Source organism: Neomonachus schauinslandi, chromosome X, assembly GCF_002201575.2.
Source record: "Neomonachus schauinslandi chromosome X, ASM220157v2, whole genome shotgun sequence".
In the NCBI taxonomy this organism is placed as follows: domain Eukaryota; kingdom Metazoa; phylum Chordata; class Mammalia; order Carnivora; family Phocidae; genus Neomonachus; species Neomonachus schauinslandi.
In genome coordinates, this window is record NC_058419.1 from 110,740,336 (window position 1) to 110,751,950 (window position 11,615).

The window sequence follows — 11,615 nt, forward strand, 5'->3', positions numbered from 1 at the left end:
TAAGTGACAGAAGTCAGTCACAAAGACCAGATATTAAATGATTCCATCTATATGAGATACTCAGAATAAATGAAGCCATAGAGACAGGAAGTAGATTAGCGGTAGCCAGAGACTGGGGAGTTACGGGAAAATAGGGGCGTGTGTGTGTCTGCTAAAAGGTATAGGGATTCTTTGTGGCTGAGAAAATACTCTAAAACCAGTTGTAGTGACTGATGGTTGCACACCTCTGTGAATATACTAAAAAACTGTTGAGTCTGTGCCTTATTTTTTTATTTTTATTTTTTAAATTTTATTATGTTATGTTAATCACCATATAATACATCATTAGTTTTTGATGTAGTGATCCACAATTCATTGTTTTCGTATAACACCCAGTGCTCCATGCAGGACATGCCCTCCTTAATACCCATCACCGGGCTAACTCATCCCCCCCCCCCCCCCCCAACACCCTCAGATTGTTTCTCAGAGTCCATAGTCTCTCATGGTTCATTGCTCCCTCCGATTTCCCCCCCTTCATTTTTCCCTTCCTTCTCCTAATGTCCTCCATGCTATTCCTTATGTTCCACAAATAAGTGAAACCATATGATAATTGACTTTCTCTGCTTGACTTATTTCACTTAGCATAATCTCCTCCAGTCCCATCATTGTTGATGTAAAAGTTGGGTATTCATCCTTTCTGATGGCTGAGTAATATTCCATTATATATATGGACCACATCTTCTTTATCCATTCATCTTTTGAGGAGCATCTCGGCTCTTTCCACAGTTTGGCTATTGCGGACATTGCTGCTATGAACATTGGAGTGCATATGGTCCTTCTTTTCACTACATCTGTGTCTTTGGGGTAAATACCCAGTAGTGCAATTGCTGGGTCATAGGGTAGCTCTATTTTTAAATTTTTGAGGCACCTCCACAATGTTTTCCAAAGTGGCTGTAGCAACTTGCATTCCTACCAACAGTGTAAGAGGGCTCCCCTTTCTCCACAACCTCTCCAACATTTGTTGTTTCTTGCCTTGTCAATTTTTGCCATTCTAACTGGTGTAAGGTGGTATCTCAAAATGGTTTTGATTTGAATTTCCCTGATGGCTAATGATGATGAACATTTTTTCTGTGTCTGTTAGCCATTTGTATGTCTTCTTCGGAGAAGTGTCTCTTCATGTCTTCTGCCCATTTTTTTTTTACTTGATTATTTGTTTTTTGTGTGTTGTAAATGGGTGAGCTCTAGGGTATGTGAATTAGATCTCAGTAACACTGTTAAAAATAAAAATAAAATCAAACTTGCTTTCCTTCCCAGACCACTGGTTTCTTCTTGCAGCCAGCCAGCCAATCTAGAAACTTCTACTAATCCTCCTAGTTCTTCCAACTTCAGCCAGTGCAAGTCCTCTATCACTTATTCGTTATTTCATTCACCTCATTCATTTTAGTGGCTGCATATTATTCTATTCCGTGCTTACATACCCTGAAATTTTGAAAAATTATTTACCTCCTTGCACACTTTTAGGTCAGTATCTAATAGTTTTTTTGTCATAAGTTTAAATTGTTATAAGGGATATATATAATTTCTGGCATATAAATACTGAGAGTCTTAACTAAAACTGTTACATCATTCTTTGGAAGCTCTTCAGTGGAACCTCACACCACAGAAATTTGATGACTTAACATCATTCATTTTCTAAAATATGCAAACAACCTCTTTTAATATGCGAAATTTTGTATCATTCCCTTTTTTGCTTTGAATTTGGATTTCATTCTGTTTCCCCCCCCCCCCAGACTTTTATCTTGGGAAGTCTTTTATTGATCACCAAATCAAAGTTGACATATAATGTTAATAGATTTCTGTGACTCGTAGGCATTAAATATTTCCTCTGCATTCAGTTAACATTATAGATGGTCAAAGTAGCATAAATATATTATAGGTTTTGTTAAGAATTGATTAGACAAAAGTTGTGTTGGAAATGCTTTTCTCTTTTTGGGGTGCCTGGGTAGCTCAGGTGGTTGAGCGTCTGCCTTCGGCTCAGGTCATGATCCCAGAGTCCTGGGATCGAGCCCCGCATCGGGCTCCCTGCTCAGCGGGGGGCCTGCTTCTCCGCCTCCCTCTGCTTCTCCCCCTGCTCATGTTCTTTCTCTCTTTCTGTATCTCTGTGTCTCGAATGAATAAAAAAAAAATCTTAAAAAAGGAAATGCATTTCTCTTTTCAATTAGTTCATGTATTCACATATAAATGTTACTTATTGCTAGTAGAATAATACAGTGTTCTAAGTATCCATTCTAATTCTGTTTTTTTCTTTTTATAGATGTAAGTCCTGAGAAACCTTGTCTATATGATTATATAGATGAGAATAAAAGGACTTTTCTTGTAGCAATGCCACTTGGTTCTTTGGACTCACTCTGAATTATAGGCCAAAAAAACACTTAGTGATCTGTCAGCAAAAACTATTTTGAATGTTCTTTTACTGACAGCTTGATTTTGTCCTCCTTCAACTTTATTAAACAAAAGCAAAGAATCAGAAGCCATGTGGTTTACAGAAGTATGCTACTTATTACTAGCTCCTAGAGCAGGTTCATTTTCTTGACACCATTGCCAGTATTTCCTATTGCCCTGTTTTGGGGGATCCCCAGGTAATGCAAAGTAGTAAAATTCAGGATGAGAAGGTGTATCTTTCTCATATAAAATGGGAGGTGAGGGACCAGCCCTGACCAGTTGTGCAGACAGGTTAATTTTGGAAAGTGAACACTGGGAATTTGAAGATCTAGATATTACTTCTTTCCAAACTATCTGTCCCCACATGCTCCTTGGAAAGTCTTCATATGTCCCTAATGGTAGGCATACCCCAGTTTGATAATCGCTGACTTACTTAACCAAGCCTCTCTTGATGACTTCAGGATAGCTTACAGGTTTTCTTTATTTTTGGTAACACCACTTGGCATACTGACATTTTGGTACCTTGCCATAGTCAGCCTTTTACTCACTTATACTCTGACCAGAAGTACATGAGAGGGCCTGTTTACCTACACCCTAGCCGGTACTCCACATTAGCAGTCTTTATTATCCATTGTCAATCTAATAGCAGAAAATAGTCCTCATTTACCTTTCTTTGGTTATTAATGATGCGAGCATATTTTTATGTGCCTATTGGCCGATTGCATACCTTCCCTCAATTTCCTTATTTCTGTGCTTTGCCAGCGTTTCTGTTGAGGGATAGTACTTTTTCTTATTTATTTGTAAGAGCTCTTGATTTACTGAGGGTATTAACCTATCATACATTTTGCTGGTATTTATTTTATGTTTGCCAGTTGCTTGTGGTGGCTTTTACATTACAAAACTTGTAAATGCTCATGAGTCTATTTGAGTTGGTCCTATATGGCTTCTAGATTTCTTATCATACTTATCCTTATAAAAATTCCCTATGGTGTTTCCTTTCAGTAGTTTTATGGTTAATGTTTTAAACATATACATATTTATTCCCTTTAGAATTCATTTTTATGACATAATGTGAGGTTAGAATCTAATTTTTTCCCAATGGATCATCAGTTTTTTAACACCATTTATTGAATAATTTGTCCTTTCCCCCACTGATTAAAAATGCCACCTTTAGTGTATGCTGTATTCTTTTTTTTTTTTAAGATTTTATTTATTTATTTGACAGAGAGACAAAGCGAGAGAAGGAACACAAGCAGGGGGAGTGGGAGACGGAGAAGCAGGCTTCCTGCGGAGCAGGGAGCCCGACGCGGGGCTCGATCCCAGGACCCTGGGACCATGACCTGAGCCAAAGGCAGACGCTTAACGACTGAGCCACCCAGGCGCCCCGGTGTATGCTACCTTCTTATGTATTCCTGATCTGTCTTTGGAATCTTTGGAGCCTCTAACTTGTTTCCTTGTCTGCTGTGATTTGCTTATTCTGTCCATTCGCTACTAGCACAGTTATTGTCCCAAAACACACGTTGAATCATGTCACTCTTATGCAAACCCCTTCCAAGGATTCTGTTGACTACAAGAGAAGAGACCGAACTTTTTCGCCAGCTCCAGTCCTAATAAACTGCCTTTCTAAGCACAGTTCTTTATGGACCTTCTGCTTTTTGGAGCATAACAGGCATTTTCATGTACTTGTATCTTTGCTCCTGGTGTTCTCTTGCCTAGAAATAGCCTCCTGATCCTCATCGGTTTCTTATTAAACCCTGCTTTCCTTTTAAGACCCACTGTAAAGCCTTACCAAAGCCCCCTTTTTAGCTCTTGTTTCACTTGATCTCTAACTGTTGCTGTTTACTATTTCCCCAAGTAGATCATCAGCTCCTCCAGGATAGAGGGTACCTCATCAGTCTTTATATCTTCCCCTTTTTGCCTTTCACATAGTCTGTCTTCAGAAAATGCCTGTGGGGGGCACCTGGGTGGCTCAGTCATTAAGCGTCTGCCTTCGGCTCAGGTCACGGGATCCCAGGGTCCTGGGATCGAGCCCTTCATCGGACTCCCTGCTCTGCGGGAAGCCTGCTTCTCCCTCTCCCGCTCCCCCTCTTGTGTTCCCTCTCAGGCTGTCTCTCTCTCTGTCAAATAAATAAAATCTTTTAAAAAAATGCCTGTTAAATAGAATCAAGCCTCATCATATATACATACACACGCTCTCACACATCCATTTATAGCTCTAAAAAGTTAGTGAATGGTAGCCATTGTATCAGGGGTTCCCAAGACCAGCCCCAGGTTTGGTGATTTGCCAGGAGCACTCAGGAGACTCAGCATATGGTGGCACTCACAGCTGTGATGTGTTATAGTAGAAGCTGCACAGCACATCAGCAGAGATTGGCACGCAGGCGAAGTCCAGAGGACACCAGGTGCGAGTTTCCAAGAGTCCTCTCCCAGTGGAGTCACACAGGACGTGCTTAATTCCCCCAGCAACGAGCTGTGATAACACATGTGAAATGTTGCCAACCAGGAAAGCTCGTTAGAGACTTGGTGGTCGGGGTTTTATTGAGGGCTGGTCACGTAGGCACCCTCGGCCAGTTACATACCCGAATTCCAGACTCTCAGAAGGAAAGCAGGTGTTCAGCATAGACCATATTGTTTGCACAGTTTAGACACTCATCAATGGTGGGAATCCTCCCAAAATCTACGTTCCTGGCTGTTAGCCAGGGGCCATCTTTGGAAGCAGGTCTTTCAAAGGATAGCAGTCAGGTATACTGTATTAACTCATCTGTACAACCATAGTTTTGAAGAGCTTAATTTCACAGATGGCAAATGTCTAAAGAGAGGAGGAAAAATCAGTATGTCAGGAATGGCCAGGGAAAGTATGCTAAGTACTTTGATTTTTACTCTCCTCTTACAGAGGAGGTAAACTGAGTCATAGAGAAGAGCAGAGCATAGAAGGGACTACAGCCGAAGATCGTATTTGGTGGTAGAGTGTAGAGGGTTGGGTAAAGATAGGAGTGTGCAGCTTATAGAAGGCCTCAAAAGCTGGGTAGAGTATTGAGGATGTGATATAGAAATAGAACATCTTGCTAGACTGAGGAGAAAGTGCTGTTGAGGATGATTGCTTGGTGAGCAGTGGGTATGCAGGGTTCTGGGGAGGAGACGAGATGCAGGAAGACCCACAAGGGAGCATTTGCAGTGATACCAAGTGTCAGCTTAAGAGAACTTAGACCACAGTGGCGCTCGTATATCTAGTTCACATTCTGCTTAAAACAGATTTTCAAATAATTGGAAGAATGGAGGGATCAAGCTGAGAGATGGTGTGGAAGAAGCTATGTCAAGGGTGAATATGATTCAGAATAATTGTACATTTGTAAAAAGATATTTCAGTTGAAAATTTTTAAGAATTATTATTGTCAGAGTTTCCTTTTAAAGCTGTTAGTAGGCAACAGATATTTTATTTGAAGGTCAACATATATGGTTTTTATATTATATAACAAGTAAGGAAATGGGACACAATGAAGTCTACTTCTATTTAAAGGAATGATGTTGACTCTATATATATATCAGATATATATATGTGTATATATATATATATATATATATATATATATATGCATGTATTTTGAACATTTCACTAATAAACCAAAATTGAAAGAAGAATTTTCTATCAGCACTGCTTTTGTTTGGAATTAAATGTTTCCATACTAATGTAAATGCCAAAAAATAAATCAACTTTTAAATTTCTTTCAGTTTTAATAATGTAAGATCCTAGTAAAAGGTAAGGATATATGTATTAATAAATATTTTTAATGTCCCAGAAAAACATGCCATTTACCATTTTTGCTCTTTTATTAGTTGCATGGTATTCTGTCCAGTTTGTGGTTGGTAATTTAATATTTTTGTATAGCGTCACAGTATAGAATCCACGTTTCATTACTCTCTTTAATCACAGTTTTATTGTTGTGAATTCCTTTTCCTGTGTTTATGGAAGCCTTACATCTTTTTATGTTGTAGGTAACCATCCAAAAGCAAGAATGCTTCCCCATCTCCCCAGTAGCTTTCTCTGTCAGCCAAGTTAGAAGAGTCCATGTCATTTTAAAATTAAAGATACCATATGATGACAAAGATCAAATACCAGTTCGAGATTGTGTGTGTGTCACATCAGGCTCTGGGCTTGAGGGGCTAAGTTTTAAGAGTCTTGAATTTTTTTTTTATAATCCCCAGTGAAACTCACCCAAATAGCAGAATGCCTTTTCATCAACTTACTAATACCAGCGTGCTGAGTGTCATATATTTTCTTTGTCCTACTGATTTAACCATTTGATATCTGCTTTGATGTGTTCTGTTGTTACTTTGTGTCTTTGGGGTTCCACATACCTTTGTGGGGGTCTTGGCTGCAATTGGTACTACATAAATTAAAATATCTTGAAAACTGCAATGTGAAAAAACTCTAGCTCAGATGTTATAACTGACTCTTCTTTTGAAGTCTGTATTTCTTTTGTTTTCTCTCAATAGGAATATGCAAACGTTGCCACAGCAAACTAATCTGGAATTATTACATATGGAAACAACACTACAGGATGATATTTGGGAGCATCTCTTTTTGTCAGGAGTTAGAATTGGCAGTAAAGCACTAATACTGTAACTTTCTTGATAAAATAACTTTATTTTTCTGTAGTGGAATGCTGCAACTTTTTTACACTTAACTGCTTTTAAATTACAGTATTCCATTTAAAAGTTGTATTAACTACAGTTTCTTTTGCAAAAAGTCTCAAAAGGGCATTATTTGTTGATGCATTTTTCTCTGAGCATGGTTTCATAGAGAACTTAACTGAGTTATATCCAGATGTTTATATGTTGAAAGTTTTGCTTATGTAATAAAAACAAAAGTATCTGAATTGTATAGTGTCTGTACATGGAAGAACTTGAAACAGTGGCCTTATGGTAGCAAATTTTATACCAGGTTTTTCTTTTTTCTGATGACAGTTTGGCTTATAACTTGAAATTTTCCTAAGTTTCTGAATATCAAGGCCTCTATAATTTATACATTTCATATTATATAAGAAGGCACGAGAAAAGGTGCTTCACAATTTCCATCAGGTAGTTATGAGTGCACTGAATTTTTAGTAATTAGTTCGTTCAATTTTTTCCACCACTATTTGCTCTTTCCAATTTCAAAATGCTATTGTGGAAAATATGTAAAGATTTTGTAATTTATATTCCATCTTACTTTCCCTCAGGGCAAGCGTGTGCATATCATATTTTTAAAGGCTTTTTAAAAATCTGACAGACAAAATCTCATATTTGGAAATTGTACTTTACTACTACAGCATTATACATTTTGCAAGCACATATTATAAAGTGTTTATTTTCAGTTCAGTTGTATTAAGTTCCTACTAGCGTAAGATAAAATTGATGGGATCTTAAATGATATTTTAGGTCCTGGTACCTTATTTCTTTATGTTTTCTTTGTTCTGCTTAATAGTACATATACATTCCCAATTAAACTTTTGTGAAATGTTTATTTGTATTAAATAAAATACTGTTGCTCCTTCTGCTTGAAGTACTTGCCAGTTTGTGAGAACATTATTTTAATTTCATACAAAGGCAGAACTTTTAAAATCAAAATCTGGTAAGAACTTGATTTCTCATGACTGGATTATGAAAAATCTCACTACAAACATTTAATTTTTTTTTACATATGTTTGTAAGATAGAGCAGCCATTTCCTTAGTGGGTCAGTAATAAGTGAGGGCAGGAGTACTTGCATTAAAATTGGCTAATAAATTTAGGTAGATGGCCTGTCTTAATGCTGTGTACCATCTCTGTAGGTCAAGTTTTCCAAACATATTTAACATTCCACTTATGGTAAGAAAGAAATACATGTGTGCAGTAGTATGACAACTTTATATTGTGTGAGGTACTTGTAACATCTGCCTTAAATTTTAAAAGAGTTCATTTATTCTCATATTCTGGGGGACACTTATGAGCCTTGAATATTTAACCATTTGTTTAACACATATTTATTGCACAGATTCTGTGCTAAAATTACAGCAGTGAACAAGAGAACAAGACACATGGAGGCTGCTTTTGTGGTCTGAACAGTCTGATAAGGAAACCGGACGCTGAACATGGAAATGTAACTTGGTACACAGCATTAATTCTCTGGCTATATTTATCATAGCATAGCACATAAGGCTAAGAGTTGACTCAGTATTAATCATTCCATAACTGACTTCCTATTTAGGCATATATGAATATACTTTTGGCATTGTCTCAATATGCAAAGCATGTTATTTACAAAATACCTATTGGTAATGTGGGTGTATTCAGAAGATATTGGGTGCATAGGATTTAAAGCCTAAAAAGAAAGTCTTGCTTTATAATTTAGAGTATAAAATAAGGACAGGGACTGTGTCTTGTTCACCCTACTATCCCCAACTCCCAACATCCTACCTGACACCCAGTAAGAACTCATTAAATACTAGCTTAATGGATGAGTAACAAGTAGAATATGTTTATTAGAAACTAACCAATTTGCAGGTGGAGGCTGAACAGAAGTTTATCTTATCCATAGCATTTTTTATTGACTGAGAAGAATTTGGATTCTCTAATGCATAAGACTATAGAAGAGAAGTTTTGATAAGTTACATACCATTGCCTTCTCCCCTTCCTCCCTTGTGTGGTAGGCTCTTCCCCAGCACTGGGGAGACAAAGATAATAATATGACAGAGTCCCTCCTCTGAGGAACCCTATAAACTGCTGGAGAAGAGATTCACAAAAACAAAAAATCCAATATTGTGTGTTAAGTACTCTACTGGACATATATATATGAAAGTTGAGAAAAAAAGTTGGCATTCCTGGTTGCGTATCCGCTGGTCACATTTTCTTTCTTATTGGTTTCATAAATATCAGAAGGCACTATTCTGTTGGTGGTTTTGCTGGTTTTAAAATGTGATGGTTTGGGGGAACCTGGCTGAAGTGTACATGGGATCTCTCTGTATTATTTCTAATAGGTGCATGTATGTCTCCATTTATCTCGACATAAATTTCAGTTTAAAAAAGACACCCATAATCTTATCACAGATAAAACTACTATATATATTTTAGAGGCCACATTTTCTTTTTTTTTTAATTGGAAAACTATTATATTTACATTATAATAAAATATGTAGATGCATGATATGGACCACGCTTTACCCAACAAATCCTACAGTTGTGAAGTTTGTTTTTTAAAAGGATGGAGATACTTCCAGATGGAAGCAGGAAAAGTAAAGCTGGATCAGAAACTCACCTCCATTATCTAACAAACTCAATAATCTGCAGCCCCAGATTAACCAGCAGCAACCATACAAGGAAGAGGGTAGAAGATGCTAATGCAACAAGATATGGTGTGACTTCAACCCCTCCCCCTCCTCCTAAGTAGCACAGAATAAACAAAGTTGAGGACATCTTGGTGACGAGGGGCCGCATTATGGACAAAGGAACCGATGAGGTGACCAGGCCATGTGGGGTAGAGTCAAGGAAAGCCCTTGGGAAGATGAAGTCTTTGCTGCTGTCTCAAGACCTCTGCAAAAGGGGAATGATTCACCAGGACAAGGCACTTCCAGGGTCGCAGAGCAGCCCGGGGAAGCCAAAGCCTGCAGGATAAGATAGACCTTTGCAGCCAGTGAGTCCTGGTTCTGGACACTTAATGGGAACCCAGAAGAGAGGGGACACCAGGTTCCCCAAAAAGTTCCAGCAAAAGGAATGGTATGGGCTCTGAGTCCATTAAAATACAAAACTAAGATTTTAAAACTGAGGAATTACAGTTGTAGAATAGAATGTAAATGTTAAGAATCTTCACAAAGAAAAAGTAGCATACATTGATCAGCTAAGACTTGGTGGGAGGGGAGTGGCATGAAGAATAAAAACTAACTGCCCCATCTTGAATAGTCAGGTGTCATGTCAAGTTATAATGTCTAAGATTGTATTATATAATATAGAAAAAACCTACTGATCGACTTTAAGTTTTTCAGTCTTTTTCTTGACCTTAAATAACACTGGTTCTCAAAGTGTGGTCCCCAGTCGGTGATACCAGCATCACCTGTAAAATTGTTAGAAATGAAAATTCTTGTCTGCACCCCAGACCTACTTAATCACAAATGGGCTTGGACCCAGCAGTCTGCCTGCCCTCCAAGGGATTCTAACATGTGCTCAAGTTTGAAAATCACTGGCTTACGTAACTCTTTTGGGAACCAGTAGCCCTTATGGCAAAGAAACATTTATCTCAAGTTCAGCAGCCCCTTCAGTTTCATTTTTAAGGTTTTTTCTATAGCATTCAAATAAAATTAACTAAAACCTTTTAAAATAAAAAGTATAGCAATTCCCACCATGAATCCTGTCTGTACCTATGAAGAGAGAGGTCTGGAAACATGCCCACCCACTGTTAACACTGGCAATTTTTTAAGTGCTTTTCTGTATCGGTTGAATACAATGAACATTGTATCGTTTTTATAAAATAAAGTCATTCCTCTTTTTTTTTTAAGTGGTACAGATATTTCATCCTATCCATCGTATATCTATCTGTTTCTAAAATCCATGTATACAAGTTTTACTGCCCAGGGCTGCCTACTTCATCTTAGTCAGGAGGGGTTTTACTCTCTGCCATTCCTCCTCCCACACCATAATATGTAGGCAAGCTTATTTAAGTATATGTTGTGTTGACTGTGTAATAAGAATTCTTGACTTAGGGGCGCCTGGGTGGCTCAGTTGGTTAAGTGTCTGCCTTCGGCTCAGGTCATGATCCTGGGACCCTGGGATCGTCCAGCTCCCTCCTTGGCGGGGAGCCTGCCTCTCCCTCTCCCTCTGCCTCTCTCCCCTCTGCTCGGGCGTGCTCTCTCCCTCTCTCAAATAAATAAGACCTTAAAAAAAAAGAACAAAAAATTCTTGACTTAAAATATTTAACATAATTAGGCATAATTGAAATCATTTTACTACTGTCTTTTTTAAAAAGACTTTGACAATAAAAAGTACATAGAATAGGGACGCCTGGCTGGCTCAGTCAGTAGAGCATGTGACTCTTGACCTCGGGCTGTGAGTTTGAGCCCCATGTTGGACGTAGAGATTCATTTTCTAAAAAAAGTACATAGGGGTGCCTGGGTGGCTCAGTCGGTTAAGCGACTGCCTTCGGCTCAGATCATGATCCCGGGGTCCTGGGATTGGGTCCCGCATAGG

The 11,615-nt window shown here is 38.3% G+C and overlaps 1 protein-coding gene across 1 annotated transcript in view; it reads left to right on the forward strand.

The window, feature by feature from the left end:
- Positions 1-7,949, forward strand: part of BCLAF3 (BCLAF1 and THRAP3 family member 3) — a 41,808-nt gene extending 33,859 nt beyond the window's left edge. Inside the window, exon 11 of the mRNA XM_044911685.1 lies at positions 6,916-7,949. Within this exon, the coding sequence (XP_044767620.1) occupies positions 6,916-6,945 (30 nt within the window). The 3' untranslated portion in view covers positions 6,946-7,949. The remainder of the gene's footprint in view (positions 1-6,915) is intronic.
- Positions 7,950-11,615: the final 3,666 nt, after the last annotated feature.